Here is a 17,645-nt window from a genome sequence, read left to right as displayed (position 1 = left end):
CAGCGGTATGTCTGTGGGTTTTTAAAAATCTGGTTCAATACTCATGGTAGGAAGAGCACTGATAACCTCTTGTGTAGTCTTGTGCTTAACAACAAACAAATAAAAAATACAAATAATTCCCAGAATCATTCATCGAACAAATCAGGTTAAAAGTTTCATTATGATATTTTTTCACCCGAAATAGAAAATTAATTTTGACCAGAAGTAGAAAACTACTTCTGACCTAGAATAAAAAAAACTAATTTTGACCCAAAGTAGAAAAACTACGTGTGACCCGAAGTAAAAAAAACTACATCAGACCTGGGGTGATTTTTTGTTTGATGTGTATAAAAGTCAAACTTCTTTTGAACCCTGCTGTGGGGTTTACGTTCACAGCATAATTATACACATAGGTTAGTATATCTACTATCAATATATTATCTGTTATCACTCATACGTAGTTTTTTCTTATTTGGTACAGTAGTCTTTCTACTTCGAGTCAGAAGTAGGTCTTCTACTTCAGGTCAGACGTAGTTTTTTCTACTTCAGCTAAGACGTAGTTTTTCTACTTCAGGTCGAAAGTAATTTTTCTACTTCAGGTCAGACGTAGTTTTCTACTTCGGGTCAGACGTAGTTTTTCTACTTCGGGTCAGAAGTAGTTTTTCTACTTCAGGTTGGAAGTAGTTTTTGTACTTTGGGTCAAACGTAATTTTCTACTCCAGGTCTAATGTAGTTTTTCCACTTCGAGTATACATAGTTTTTCTACACCAGGTCTGGTGTTGTTTTTTTTTACTAGTTTGAATGGATCATTCTTCAGCTTGGTGAGCTACTAATTTCCTTGGAAGTTTTCCTTTGAACGTTGCAAATAAAAATCCTAGTTTTCAAAGGAGTTTCAAGTTAAATATTTGTTTTCATTATACATATTTACATGGTGAGAAGTTGATTTTATTCTTATTGGCTCTATTAAACTGTAAGCCTAAAACTCATAGAATTAACGACAAAAAGAAAGGCAAGTCAAAGCTTTCGGTTTACAAGATGTAAGATAACGTCTTTCAAGATGTCACGAGACTCAACGTTACAATAGTTAAATGTCGCGTTCAAAATCAAACTACGACATTGTGTAGCATCAAGAATCTGGTCATGAAATACTAACGCTCAATATGATAGGTTGGCCACTTTTAAAAATCAGTAAACTTCTACACATTGAAATTTTACGCAATGGCTAAAAATATTAGACGTTATTCAGTTTAAGCTAATTAGATTTTGGGTTTGTATAGATAATTCTTATTATTAAGAAACAACGTATAAGGTTCAAAATTTAGTCATGATTTATAATCCCCTTAACTATTTTATGTTTGAATTCAACCTACTAACAACTTCTGAGCTAATACAAATAAATGTATGTTCATCCTGATATTAAGTATCATTCTTTAAAAATGAACCAACTATTTAAAATAATCTTTAAATATTATCTCTGAGATTATCTCAGAAATCTTCATATGGACCGATGTGACATTTACTGTTATGTTCTGAGTATAAACGTAGTCTTTCTAGCTGCACAGGGCTTCCTACAGTAGCCGTTCATAGCCACAGGTGTAAGAAAACATTCTAACCATGCATCCCTGACCGAAAGAAAGTGGTTCCTATCAAGTTCCATTCTGAGCATCATTCCGACGCATCGTGATACTAAATCCCTCCAATTGGCCAGCCTTTCTTTAACTCAGCGGCAGGATGCCATTGCCAGAGTTACCCAGGCGACGCATGTGCACACCCCCCTCTCATTGGCTGTATCAGGTTCACGGTGCTATCATGAATCCCGATAGTACGCGGTAGACTTCCGAAGTAACACGCTGTAAAGACTAAGCTCATACGTAGGTGTTTAGAAACAACAAGTAGCATTATAGACAACACATACCTGCAAAGAACTTCAAACCACGACAGTAGTGTTGTAAAAAAGATAACATACGCAATTCACGAGAACTTAGAAGGATGACTTCGATGAAAATATTTTCTTTTTGTAAAAACTGACTGAAACTACTTCAAATATTTCAAAAACTGAAAATTCCGGACGAAATAAACGCGGTTTATTCCAAACGGCCCGATAGAGACTCGCAGACTTACAAATGCTTGTACTTGAAAGAGGCTCATTAGCAAAGAATGTTCTATATCAGTTTCGTGGTGCTTGAAGATAAACATCACATTCATTAGTTTAAAGATGTATTAGTAGGGCTGAAGTCTTTCCTGCTGATATAAGCCTTACTTTACCGTTCTCATATGGTGAGTGATATCATGGCTATTGTAGTTGTCCGCTCAACTCATGGACATTCAGCGTACGGCTAAATCAAACTTGGACACTGACTGATCTTGCATCTCTATCGCTCAGAATATAAGGCAAATGACCATGTATAAGAGGAAAGATCACGGTGAAATATCCGTTGTTCATCTGTCAACGATTCTCTGCGTAACCCTCCTGTTCCTCGTGCCTGTCACCAACGCCACGTGGTGGTAAGTGCATATCAGTATTTGTATAGATAAACACTCAAACTTATGGAAGGTGCAGAACGAGGTGAAATCGAGTCGAGAAAGTTCATTATTCATTGTATATGTTCAGTTTAAGAACTTCAAATCCATTGGAAATCTTGGATTTACACATTTGATAAGAACATGCATACGTGTCCCATAACAAGAACGTCCTATTAATTCATTCTAAATATGCAATGGCACTAATACTTAAAATAATCAAAACTAACATGATTAATAATGAATTAATATAATCAGTTGTGAAAATTATTGCCAATGTGTGATCTAAGTGCATAAAATATCAAATTTACTTCATTTTACATGTTTCAGCTACTGGTTAATTTTTTTGCCATGAAGGTTTAAAATTATCAAAACATAAATTGATTTAATATAGTAAAGCAGACGTAAAATTTCTTACTTAAAGTATTTAACTTACCTTCTTTTTACACGTTTCAAATTTCGTTTAATTTTATTACATGAAAATGCATCTATAGCTTGGTGTTGATTTCTTATATAATTATTTATTATTTAAGAAGAAACTGTTGCTTTTGTAAGCAACTTATACAAGTCATATTTTAGGCATGTTTCTTCTGGTACTGCCAACGTAACTAGGTTTGTTTTTGTGGCGTTGCGAAGCATTCGTTATATTAAAATGTTAATTCTTTTATTTTTATTTTTTGGTTCACCTATTCATTTATTGTATTCAGAAAATAAAAAATAACACATGTTAACTCTAAAAATATAAGTAGTTGGAGGTGTTGGAGGTTGGGGTGTATTCGCTATTAATAATACAATGCAAAGTTAAGACAAAGATTAACTATGATTTAGAAGAGAGAGATGAGCTTACAATAACAGTCTTGTTTTTAGTCGTGATCAGAGCTGAGCTTACAATAACAGTCTTGTTTTCAGTCGTGATCAGAGCTGAGCTTACAATAACAGTTTTGTTTTCAGTCGTGATCAGTGCTGAGCTTACAATAACAGTCTTGTTTTTAGTCGTGATTAGAGATGAGATTACAATAACAGTCTTGTTTTCAGTCGTGACCAAAGCTGAGCTTACAATAACAGTCTTGTTTTCAGTCGTGATCAGAGCTGAGCTTACAATAACAGTATTGTTTTTAGCTGTGATTAGAGCTGAGCTTACAATAACAGTCTTGTTTTCAGTCGTGATCAGAGCTGAGCTTACAATAACAGTCTTGTTTTCAGTCGTGATCACATCATAGTGTATAATAACAAAAATTAAGGAATCTAACTTCGACATTATCTTATGAAGGTATTGACACAAAAGTTAAAATGTTTGCAATCAAATGTTCCATCTGACGAACTTTTAATGAGGAGAGACATTATTTGGATAACATTTTAATGAGTTTTCTGAATTTATAATTGTATGTTACATTATAATTAATTACACAAGAAAATGTTTTATATATTACATTTTAGCTTGGTTTAAGGAATTGTTTCTGAAGAAATATTACTTACCTGTTCAGAGATAAGTCATTTTTACACGAAGTCTTAGTACTGTTAGAAGAATTAATAACTTATAAAAATGCTAAGCCTTACCCTTAGCAGTATCACCATTCTTTGTAAACTATCTAAATAATAGCTAAAAAAGTGTGAAAGAGTCACGTAGCTCTATAAGATATAAGAACATTGGAATAGTTATAATTCTTACTAGATGACTCAGTAACTATTAGGTTAATAGGATGTCTAATTCATTGAAAGATATTTCGTAACCGCCAGAGGTGGTCTAGAATTATATTAGAAATATTAGTTTTAAAACATCTTGGAAGGTGTTCACTTGAGACCAGGTAAATTTGTCTATTTACGTCCCAACTGATTTTATTATTTATGGGCGATTTTTTACCACCTATTCCATTTTAGAACATGGTGACAGTCCTTATCTGTTTACGTCTCAACTGATGTTATTCTTCACGGGCGATTTTTTACCACCTATTTCTTTTAGAACATGGTTATAGTCCTTGATTTTAGGTTTTTAACATATTGCAACTACAAAACCAGGCAGATCAAAACGTGGCAAGGTGTCGAAAGGTAAAAACTGATAACACGTTTTAGCGAACTGTTGGGAGGCTACTTTGGCAGAGAAAAAAATCCCAGACTGCACGTGGAAAATGTTTTATTGAGACATTTCAGTCTGCTTTAGGGAGGGGGTTAGTTTAGAAAAATGTGTCATACTAAGAGTTGGAGGGACTATTTTAGTACTATATTTCAGTATGGGCAGGAAGGATCAGTTGTAAATTTTTAAATTTGGGCAATCTAAATTGTCAGAGTTACTGGGATTGATTTAAATAAAATCTTACAACAGTTAGTAGAAAGGTTAGTTTGGGTAAAATACAAACTCTGCTTATTTTTTTATTAAGAAACCACATTTGAAGATAACACAGTGATGCGAATTTAAACTTCACAGAAGTTGTTTTGGTTTTATTAACGGATTTTCTATACTTCAGCTACGCAGAGTTCGAAAATAATATTAATTTTTTCTATCACCTAAGGATCTTTTTACAAATCGGGAAGAAGCAAGAAACTCTTACTTAGATCAAATTATTATTTCGTTTATTAAAATTAACATTTTTTTTATTATTATGTTTGTTAACAAAAATAAAAACAAACTGAAGAAAAGGGAAGAACATTGATGTCAAACGAGTATGCATCCTCATTCATCCTGATTTTTTTTGTGAACTCTACGTTTTTCAGTCTCAAAACTATGTGTTGTGGTCTTTTTTTATGTATTACGTTATGAAGTTTGTGAAAAATCTGTACGCGATGGAGAAAAATGGATGTTATTTTCGGATTCAGCATATACTGTAGAACATGGAAACATTTCAAGACAGTAAAACCATCGTAGGCCTGTGTAATTAATTGTACTTGTTTGATAAGAAGTGATTTTTGAGAACTTTGTTTTACTACAAAATAACTATTTGAAATTATTGATGAAAATACTGACCTACTTGGTGTGAAGCATCACCTTGATAAAAATAACTTCATGAAGAAATTGACTTTGGTAAAAATTAACTGTGTGAGGGTATTTATGGTGGTAAGAAGTAATTGTGTAAGGATACTGATATTGGTAAGACGTAACATTATGAAGAAATTGACCTTGTTAAAAAGTAACTATGTGAGGATATTTATGGTGGTAAGAAGTAACTTTATGAAGACATTGACCTTTTTAAAAAGTAAATGTGTGAGGATATTTATGGTGGTAAGAAGTAACTTTATGAAGACATTGACCTTGTTAAAAAGTAAATGTGTGAGGGTATTTATGGTGGTAAGAAGTAACTTTATGAAGACATTGACCTTGTTAAAAAGTAACTGTGTGAGGATATTTATGGTGGTAAGAAGTAATTTTATGAAGACATTGACCTTGTTAAAAAGTAACTGTGTGAGGATATTTATGGTGGTAAAAAGTAACTTTATGAAGACATTGACCTTGTTAAAAAGTAACTGTGTGAGGATATTTATGGTGGTAAGAAGTAACTGTATGAGTATATTGATGATGGTAAGAAGTAAATTTATGAAGAAATTGACCCTGTTAAAAAGTAACTGTGTGAGGATATTTATGGTGGTAAGAAGTAACTGTATGAGTATATTGATGATGGTAAGAAGTAACTTTATGAAGACATTGACCTTGTTAAAAAGTAACTGTGTGAGGATATTTATGGTGGTAAGAAGTAACTGTGTGAGGATATTGATGTTGGTAAGAAGTAATTGAATAAAGGCATTAATTATCCTGGTTGTAAGTAACTGTATGAAGTAACTATCTTTGTTAAGAAATAGTTGTAAGAAGGAAGATATTATCATTGGCATGAAGTTACTGTTATTGATAAAATTATACAATGTATATGTTCACACATGGAATTATCTTTGCAAGATTCTAGATTCTACATCTGACTCTTCTGCTTTTGCCATTTGTCATCTTTTTGTCAACTAAAACGACCTTTTTTTCATTTAGAAAATGGTATATAATAAAACATTCCGTTTTAATTCTGGCTAAAAACTACGTTTGTCTCTTCAGAAGCATTACTGTTAACCTGTCTAATCAGTAAGATACTATACGAAGTATATGATAACGGTCACGACATGTAAAGTTGAACGTTTCAGACAGCAGTCACTAGCTTATATAGTTTCTGAGATTTATGTCATAAGTTCAAACTTTTGAATTCACTTTTTTATGGCATTATATAAAATACGTGGCATTAGATAAAATACGTGTGTGTTCAAGCTTGTGCATACGTATGAATTTGAAATTCAGGAAGTTACAAATTCATGCTTGTGTACTACTTGGATTTCAATGTCTTCTCCTCAGATATTTAGTGTCAATATGAGTAATAAAATATATTGTACGGAAACTACAGTTGTTATGTCTTATTAAAATTTGAGTAGCTTATAGATTTTGAGAATCAGTGCAGCTGTTACCGTTTGAAGTAACACCTGTATGGACGAATGTAACGATACACTTTGAGTAAATGTATCATTATATTACAACATCAGTGTTGTGTAGGGAACAAGTCAAAGAGCACTTTCCGATTGCACTTCCTGTTGAAATTAGTTAAATGCTTGAGAAGATCTCAAGATTTGTAATACCGAGGGGTGTAGTGATTTATTAGCAAGTGTTATTTATTGGTGTGCGAATAAACATATCATTTATTAGACTTACACATGTACAAGAGAGTGGTGTAGGTAGGAGTAACAAAGTGAGGGTGCTTGGTCAGACATGCAGATTTTACAATGAGATATTGAAAGTATGAGGAGATGCTGAAAACAGATTTCGTGCTGCTAAAGGTAGTTCAGTCTAGGGGGAGTTGGGGCATGCCCCCACAGAAAATAAACATAGTAATATTATTTAGAATTGCTATATGAATCAAATATGTAAAAGTGGGGGCGCTACAGCAATCTGCAAGATGTCAGTAACTAGGTATTGCTTATCGAGATGATCCAGGATTTTGTTGAAATTAATACGAATATATAACATTTATCACACAAAATGCTCAAACACACACACACATATGTAAACACATAAAGATTTAAATTAGATCTTGTCACTTAAAGTAGAAAGTAGATTTACGTGTATTTTTGCAGTATATCATCAGTGCAAAACGTCTTCACGTTTACAGTTTCAGGGAATAAATTTAATTTTTTCTTATTTAAAAAAAAAAATATTTATTTCATTTCTGTCTCTGCTATAAGATGATAAACAACAAGGATCTGAAAACGTATACCGTCTTCAAAAAGACCTCTCAGATTCGAATGTTAACCGGTATAAAAAGTTCTTATTCGGACACTTCAACTGTAATTTATTACGACACGGTTTTTAGATGCAGCAGTACGCGAGGTTGTAAGTGAGATAGATGCATTACATACATGAATGACTCTTGTTATAATTGCCGTGATAAGTCTATGAGTCTACATGACGTGTGTGCGTGTATATATACAATTCGGATCTTTATACCCTCAGAATATTCAAAACAACCTAAAAGCTCAATCGATCATGAAATTATGAATCACTTCTGGCTTTCAGCTCTTTATTTTATATAGGATTCTTCCCCCTTCTGCACAGAATAAGTGTGTACGCAAATAAAGAACGGTATAAATGGTAAGTCGTATTTTTTTAGAGTTTATAATTCATTAACTTTTCTCTAAGTTTAACTGCTCAGAAAAATTTTGATTTTCAGTTTTCTATTTTTTGACGTTCCGGTCAGTCGAGCATATCTGAGTATTTCTGAGAAAATTTAGTTTGGACTATTATACATAAAGAGATATATATATCTTTATAGTTTTGTGGTCTGGGTATTTCGGGTTTACTGCTTGTGTTATGGAAAGGGTAGGCCATAGCGAACTACCCAATAAAGGTAAACGAAAGTACAAGTAACACAACAAATGTTTCTTCATAGCAAAGCTGTAATTACTTGATCAGTCCAACATTAAACACGTTCAGACTGTCGACCACCGTTACGTCACATGTGTGACATGTCATTCCTAATATGCAACAGAATTATCATTCTTACTATCTTTATTTGAGAGAAAAAGTCACAATGACCTACTTAGAATTGTGTTTTTTTTTGTTTGTTAATCAGAAGTACCTAGATTACTCGAATTTTCGTTTAAACGCACTCATGATTCTGCCAATATAGTATATCTGGAGTATTAAATGTTCTGGAGTATTAAATGTTACTTTTGATCTGTCTGTTCGTTTTAGCCACGGCGTGGCGTAGCGGCTCATAGAATGGCTCTGTTTTTTTTGTTTTTTGTCATTTACAAACTTTTAGCTCATAACTCCATCTCTTGACCGATTTGAGATCAAATTACAGCCGCGGCTATTGAGGATTTCTTATTGTTTTGTTTTTTGTGAGAAGAGATTATAAGGGTAATACAAATATGTTTTTTCTACTTTTGCTAACGCTTGTGGTCTTTGATACTATATTTTTTCTGCTTATAAAATATAGTTGAATACATTAAATTTTTGTTTTATTTTATTTTATATTATTACGTCAATAAAATGTTTGAATAAATGTCGACTTAGTTACTGGATTTTAGGGATATGTTTCATTGTTTTCTAATAAAAAACACACATTTTTGAATATCGTAGGTTTTTGTTAATCAGTAACGTTAATTTAGAAAGAAGTTACGTGTTTTATTTCACATATTTCAATGTTTTTTATATTATGTGTTTATAAAAGTATTGATTTCATTTTTCACATTATATAGCATTTGTTTTGTTTCTTTGCTTTTAAGCGCAAAGCTAAACGATAAGCTACCTGAGCTTTGCTCACGAATTTTAGCGTTTTAAGTCTTCAACTATACAGTTTATATTATGTTTATTAACAAATTGAATATAGAAGCATCTGTTCCGATTCTTAGATTCTGTAGTTGTTTATTACCGTTTTATTTTATTACTGAGTATAGAGAAACGTCAAGTTCCATTCCTCTGATTACATAGTATGAATTATCTTTATTAGTATTATGTATACAGAAACTTTATTTTTGATCTTCAGATTACATGAGTTTTGAAATAGTTTTATCAGTAATGTGTATATAGAAGCTTCATTTTTAATTTCTCAGGCTCCGTATTTTTGGTTATTTGCATAGTATTGTGTATATAGTAACTTCATGCTTGATTCCTCATGCTCTGTAGTTTTTATTATTTACATAGTATTTTGCATATAGAACTTCATGTTTCATTCATCAGGCTCTGTAGTTTTTTATTATTTACATAGGATTTTGCATATAGAACTTCATGTTTCATTCATCAGGCTCTGTAGTTTTTTATTATTTACATAGGATTTTGCATATAGAACTTCATGTTTCATTCATCAGGCTTTGTAGTTTTTTATTATTTACATAGGATTTTGCATATAGAACTTCATGTTTCATTCATCGGGCTCTGTAGTTTTTATTATTTACATAGGATTGTGTTCATAGAACTTCATGTTTTATTCATCAGGCTCTATAGTTTTTTATTATTTATATAGGAATGTGTTTATAGAACTTCATGTTTCATTTCTCAGGCTCGTTATTTTTTATTATTTACATAGGAATGTGTTTATAGAACTTCATGTTTCATTTCTCAGGCTCCGTATTTTTTATTATTTACATAGGAATGTGTTTATAGAACTTCATGTTTCATTCATCAGGCTCTGTAGTTTTTTTATTATTTACATAGGAATGTGTTTATAGAACTTCATGTTTCATTCATCAGGCTCTGTAGTTTTATATTATTTATATAGGATTGTGTTTATAGAACTTCATGTTTCATTCATCATATTTGATTTGTTGGATTACACACGATTTCATGACCGTGTCAGTGATACATATACATGTATGGAAAGCGTGTTTTATTCCTGGGAATAAATATTTATCTTATTATTGTAAGAGTTTATTGAATTATTTAAGCATCTTATGTGTATCAGTAAGTTGCGTCAAGAATGTGAGTTATATTTTGTGGAACATGTAGATTTTTTAGATCTATGTCAGCAAAGCACGTTTAGAATTCGTTTTATTTCCTCGGGTTATAGAAGAGTTATGTGTCTTTCAGTACGATGTGTAAAATCCGTTTTATTTCATCGGGTTCTAGAAGAGTTATGCGTCTTTCAGTACGATGTATGTAAAATCCGTTTTATTTCCTCGGGTTATAGAAGAGTTATGTGTCTTTCAGTATGATGTATGTAAAATCCGTTTTATTTCCTCGGGTTATAGAAGAGTTATGTGTCTTTCAGTATGATGTATGTAAAATCCGTTTTATTTCCTCGGGTTATAGAAGAGTTATGTGTCTTTCAGTATGATGTATGTAAAATCCGTTTTATTTCCTTGGGTTATAGAAGAGTTTACGCCTGTTTTAATACGGTGTATGTAGAATTCATTCTATTTCTCCGGGTTATAGAAGAGTTTACGCATGTTTTAGTACGGTGTATGTAGAATTAGTTTTATTCATTCAGTCATAGAAGAGTTTACGTCTATTTCAATACTATATATGTAGAATTCCTGTTTTATTCTTTGGCTTATTCAGGATTTAATAACCGGGTCAGTTTGTTTGTTTGTTTTGTAATTGAGCACATAGCAACACAATGGGCTATCTGTGCTCTGCCCACCACGGGTATCGAAACCCGGATTCTAGCGTTGTAAGTCTGCAGACATACCGCTGTGCCACTGGGGGGCAACTGGGTCAGTTAGGTGTATATAGAACTTATGTTTTATTATTTATATAACATATTATTTCATGTCTGTGTTAGTAGATCTGTTTATTTTTTAAGTTTATTCGGGATTTTATGTTTAATTTCTTAGATTACATTGACTCTTCCTTGTTCCAGTACGGTAGAATTGTTTGAATTATATAGCTTGTCTGCTACCATTAAAACAAAAGATAAATTTAATTGTTTGATTGTTATCTGCCATTTCTTTGAACGGTTTGTCGAATTGAACGAAAAACGGTCAGGTAGTTTTGACGACGCACCAACACAGGAGCGGCGGACATCCTTTACTTCACTTCAGCTCCTAACTTCTGCGCTTTGATTGGACATCAGTAAAACAAATGTGGGCCTGCAAAAGTCTGTCTGCCGCCTAGTCCTCTTATCTCCGATATGAACGCATATCGCAGTCCTTAAGGTCATCATTACCAGGGTGATGACACTCATGTCACCAGGCTCTCGGTTTCTTATCTATTTCATATTTCTACGATAATGCTATCTACGAGCATTGCTAAAAGCTCCTTGTACAAGTACTGCCGAACCCCTTCGAGAATCCTGAAGGTTGAGAATTCTAGGCAGGCTGTGTAGATATCACGTGGTAGGACCCTAATCGACAAGTTTGTTTTTCCAGTTGCGTAGGTACATCATAATTGGCTATGTCCATGAACGATATGGCAAAAAAACAAAAAATGAGGATAAAAACTCCATTTAATATTAAAATGTTTTCTATAATCAGCAGTTTAATAACTGAAACTATAACAATTTCATACTTTTTTGTTAAGAACAATTTTTGGATCCTGTGTGAGTACCCTTCTTATTCATACAACTTTGAAATCGCGTAACTAATCATCATAAAACAATCACGTGGAGATTAGTGTAAAGTAGCGCATTCTTAATAAAACGATATCAAGTAACAAAGTTTGAAAACTTCCTACTACAGATTTAATCTGAGAGCTAATTATTTACTTTGTAAGGCTATCCAGCGATTTCTGAGATCCATTTAGTTGTCAGGCTATTCAGCAATTGATTATCCGACAATTTTTAAAAATTGTTTAATTTGTAAGATTATCCAGCTACTCTTGAGAACTATTTATTCTGTAAGATTACCAAAATATTCATGAAAACTGTTTATTCTTTAAAGTCTGTTAAACGATTTCTGAGAAAGGTTTAGCCTGTAAGGCTATCCAACGATTTCTGAGAATTGTTTAGTTTGTAAGATTATCCAGCGACTCTTGAGAACTATTTATTCTGTAAGATTACCAAAGGATTCATGAAAACTGTTTATTCTTTCAAGTCTGTTAAACGATTTCTGAGAAAGGTTTAGCCTGTAAGGCTATCCAACGATTTCTGAGAATTGTTTAGTTTGTAAGATTATCCAGCGACTCTTGAGAACTATTTATTCTGTAAGATTACCAAAAGATTCATGAAAACTGTTTATTCTTTCAAGTCTGTTAAACGATTTCTGAGAAAGATTTAGCCTGTTCGGCTATCCAACGATTTCTGACAATTGTTTAGCGATTCCTAAGAATTTTTTAAGTCTGTAAGGTTATTCAGCGATTCCTGAAAACTGTTTAGTCTGTAGAGCCTGCTCATTAATTCCCGAAAATTATCTAATCTATAGGACTATCCAGCGGTTCTTGAGAACTGTTTAGTCTATTATGCCTACTCAGCAATTCCTCCGCTATTCCACAAGTATGTGCAACGCCAATGTTATATTCTACAAGATTAATTCGCCAGTTTTTCAGTATTAACCATATAACCTTCGAAAAACTTCTTAAGTATTCTTTGGTACCATAGCTTTAAGACTATGGACACAAATACCGCCTACTAAAGCTTCAGTAATAATCAGTTAGACTGGAGGAATTAGACAATAATTCTTAATCTGTATGAGTCGTTTGACAGTTTTTTACTACAACATGTTGGGAATCTAAGGAAAGTTCAATACTTCCAGATTATTACGTACTTAACGTGTAAGGTATGTACGTCCTTCTAGTGTCTCCATTCCTTTATTTACTTAACGTGTAAGGTAGTATGCATGTCCTTCTAGTGTCTCCATTCCTTTATGTACTTAACGTGTAAGGTAACGTACCTTCTAGTGTCTCCATTCCTTTATTTACTTAACGTGTAAGGTATGTACATTCTCCTAGTGTTTCCATTCCTTTATTTACTTAACGTGTAAGCTATGTACGTCCTCCTAGTGTTTTCATTCCTTTATTTACTTAACGTGTAAGGTATGTACGTCCTCCTAGTGTTTCCATTCCTTTATTTACTTAATGACAACGACATATTCCCGTAAGACAAAATACGAAAAAAAGTATTTACATTTTAATTTTCGGAAAATATTTTTGCATAACCTAACTTGACAAACCCCTAAACAAACTAAACAAATGGTAAATAGGTCTGATGTTCATCCTTTTTTTTTTCAACTGAAATAAAGAATGTCTAACAAATATCGTAATGAAGGGGAGCTATAGACTATTCGGCATGCCAGATATACACCCGAGTTTATTACAAAAGGATTTTAGAATTTATTTTACTTCTAATTTTTAACGCTGGTGGAGCTTGCCAATTTCTTCCTTATGCTATATGAACACATATTCTGTCTTATAAGATATCATGTTCGAGTAACTTAATGTTGCGAGCACGGCCAATCATCGGTTTTTATTTCGGATTCCCATATTTTACGCAAATGTAAAGTATTCCTAAATCAAATTTTTGTTATTTAGAAAAGGGTTAAATTTTAAGTTATTTAATCCTACTATAAAGATGATTGATTATGCGTGTATGTGTTAGCATTCATCATCCAGAGCTCGTAATCGGAAACTATCCAATGGTGTATACGGGCTATTTTGTTTTAGGATTTTTATCTGAAAAGAGGAGTAAAAAAAAAAGACCCTGAAATAGGTCACATTTTTACCCTTATAATAGGCTTTTGATTTTAAATTTAAAGACACAAGTACTTAATCAGTCAAATGAGTCAATTATTACTTTCCACAAAGCAGGTACCATTTAATGAGGTCATTGGGGGTTTAAAAATAAAGGAAAGAAGAGGAACATTATCCTATATTCAATTTTTTGCTTCCTTAACGGGTAACCTCAACTACTTGCACTAAAAAGTTTCATAATTTCACAACACATATATATTCATCAATATATAATACGTATGATAAGTCCTATAATACGTACTTTGATATCTAAATTGAAGAACTATATCCTTTATACTTTTATAATCCAAAAATACTCAGTTTAGTCCTCGGTGTTTACTTTAATTTTACTATACATGATTTAATTCTACAATACTCAGTTCATCCCGCAGTAAATTATTTAATCCATCATACATTGCATAGTTTAATCTTTTAAGATATACTTTTAGTTCACAGCGCTAGTTTAAACCTACAGTATGTATTTTCACTCCACGATACATAGTTTAATTAAACAAACACATTTTAATCCTAAAACACCAGGTTTCACTCAACACGATATTTCAATAACCGTTAGAACATTCTCATGTGTAATGAAAAAATACTCCTTTTAAGACGTACTTTGTATTTTATTACATTTTTCAGTTGTCTGCGTTATCGAAGAACAAGCCCCCGCCCAGTGGCTCAGCGGAAAGTCTGAGGGCTTACACCGCTAAAAATCGTGTTTCGATACTCGTGGTAGACAAGTAACTTGACTTAAAAGCAGATATTGATCGAATGTATTATTGAAATAAGTTATTTTAGTAACCTAAATTAAGATTTACGTTTTTCTCTGGGAAAACCTTTATGTAGCTTATTGTCCATGAGATATTTTCATTATTATTGAGCACATTTTAAAAATCATTTGTGGTAACTCTGAATATAAAGCAAGTCTCTCTAAAGATAACGCATCATGAATGTGCACATATAATCATGAATTAAGTATATATTATATACATATATACCCACACACGTACATACTTTAGCATGTTTTCGTATTTTATGAGCATATTGCTGGTGTGTTCTGAATGGCTAATTAAAAACTCTTACGAAAACACCATGCTTTACCTGCAAAGTTCATGTTTTAGATCATAAAAGTATAATATATTATATTATGGAAAATATGCTAAAATCTCTTCTGGAACATACTTCCGCATTTTTAAAGGTCGTTTGGTATGACTTTTAAGTACAGATAATTTCTGTCGTGGCAAGACTAATGAACGCATGATTGAGGGTTATGATGTCATTTTTTGTTTTGTTAGAATACTTACAAGAAAACCAAGATTACACGTTCGACTTTAGTTTCTACTTAGGCCTTCAGAAAACGTCTTTGTTTTTAGCTTAAATTAAATTATGTTTTTCTTATTAAGATTCTAGGAATAAACTCAGTTGCTCAGCGGTAAGTCTGAAAGTTTATAACACTAAAAACCGGGTTTCGATACCCGTAATGGGCACAGCACTGATAACCTATTGTGTAGATATATCCTTAACAAGAAAACAAACAAAAAATTAATAAATTCGTAATTATTGATCTGTATATCTGTCTGTTCGTTAGTCCGTCCGTTCAGCCATCCATCCAACTAGCTATCTGTTTTACTTTTCGTGCATATTAGTACATATGTACATCCACACCTTAAAAGAAGACAGAATATGTTTTTCGAGAAAGTCCGTGCTGAAAATTCACGAAAATGGAAGTTTCTTAAAAGGATGGAAACATTACAGTCAAATAATTTGAAATATAATAGAACTGATGTACAAACACGACTTTTTATTTCATTCCAAGATAGAAAAAGGATATAACAATTATATGAAATAAATATTGGCAGAAATGTGGTGTAGTTAAGCACAAAGCTACGCAATGGTCTGTCTGTGCTCTGCTCACCACGGGTATCGAAACCCGATTTCTAGCATTGTAAGTCCGCAGACATAGCGCTCTGCCACTGGGAGGGGAGGAGAGGAGCTAGCAAAGAAAAAGAAACACTTTGCACACATTAGTACAAAATCCCATAAATAAGTACATTCTGTTTAATGCAAAATGGCAAAAGGAAAAATTACAGATAAAATTTTAAGCTCCTACAATGTTCTTGTAAATACAATTCGAACAACAAAAAAGCGCTCTAAACAATTTTTTTAAAATTTCAGGTGTGCACGCACTGAATATGTTCTGTTAAACGAGAAGTGACAGAAGAACAAGCATGGTTGGCCGCATAATGTTTTCTACGAGGGTGGGACAGGTTAAACACTCGTTCCGTCCTCACTAATCTTTCCTAGCACATCTAAGCCAGCTTCCTTTTTTAAATCGCTACCTTTGCCATGTGGCACGATGTTTTTGATCATCATTAATGACAAACGTGATGATCAATGATCAATGGAAAGCAAACAAACAAAACAAATTAACTCAAGGGAAGAATATTTGGAAAAAATTATTTTTTTGTGATTAATATAATTAATAAAACATTATTAAAACGTATTAGGCTTAAGAATGAGCCTCCTTGTGGCTCAGGTTTTTTTTTTCAGTTCTACGTGAAAGAAAGAAATTTCACTGTATACTTTACGTCGTAACTTGATACATGAACACAAACGACAGTTAGAACACAAACATTCTGTTATATTGCGAGTGTGTTGAAGATCTTCTCAGCTAAATTTGTTTTTATCATTATATATTTTTCGGATATAGCCTATATATAATTCTTGCAATTAACAATAGATTGTCTTATACGAGCTATAGACTCCAATTTTATAAGTGAATAGAGCTTTGTGTTTTAGTGATTGCAATTGGTATTGATATTTATTTTTATCATTATATAGTTTTTCGGATATAGCCTATATATAACTCTTGCAATTAACAATAAATTTTCTTATAGGAGCTATAGACTCCAATTTTATAAGTGAATAGAGCTTTGTGTTTTTAGTGATTGCAATTGGTATTGTTATTTATTTTTATCATTATATAGTTTTTCGGATATAGCCTATATATAATTCTTGCAATTACCAATAAATTTTCTTATAGGAGCTATAGACTCCAATCTTATAAGTAAATAGAGCTTTGTGTTTTTAGTGATTGCAATTGGTATTGATATTTATTTTTATCATTATATAGTAGTTCGGATATAGCCTATATATATAATTCTTGCAATTAACAATAAATTGTCTTATAGGAGCTATAGACTCCAATTTGATAAGTGAATAGAACTTTGTGTTTTAGTGATTGCAATTGGTATTGATATTTATTTTTATCATTATATAGTAGTTCGGATATAGCCTATATATATAATTCTTGCAATTAACAATAAATTGTCTTATAGGAGCTATAGACTCCAATTTGATAAGTGAATAGAACTTTGTGTTTTAGTGATTGCAATTGGTATTGATATTTTTCAACAGGGGCAGCAAGTTATGCGACACAAAGACTCACAAGTTCATAGTCGTCCCCAATTAAGGCTGTTGATTAGAGAGATGGCAATAAGTCAGCAACACTAACCGCCTACGCGAT

At 32.4% G+C, this 17,645-nt stretch overlaps 1 protein-coding gene across 1 annotated transcript in view; it reads left to right on the top strand.

The window, feature by feature from the left end:
* The first annotated feature begins 1,801 nt into the window (after window positions 1-1,801).
* LOC106456871 (protein Wnt-1-like) overlaps window positions 1,802-17,645 on the top strand; it is a 61,664-nt gene continuing 45,820 nt past the window's right edge. Inside the window, exon 1 of the mRNA XM_022382692.1 lies at window positions 1,802-2,484. Coding sequence (XP_022238400.1) covers window positions 2,375-2,484 — 110 coding nt within the window. The 5' untranslated portion in view covers window positions 1,802-2,374. The remainder of the gene's footprint in view (window positions 2,485-17,645) is intronic.

Source organism: Limulus polyphemus, unplaced genomic scaffold (assembly GCF_000517525.1).
Source record: "Limulus polyphemus unplaced genomic scaffold, Limulus_polyphemus-2.1.2 Scaffold12, whole genome shotgun sequence".
NCBI lineage: Eukaryota > Metazoa > Arthropoda > Merostomata > Xiphosura > Limulidae > Limulus > Limulus polyphemus.
This window is presented reverse-complemented; position numbering and strand designations above follow the sequence as displayed.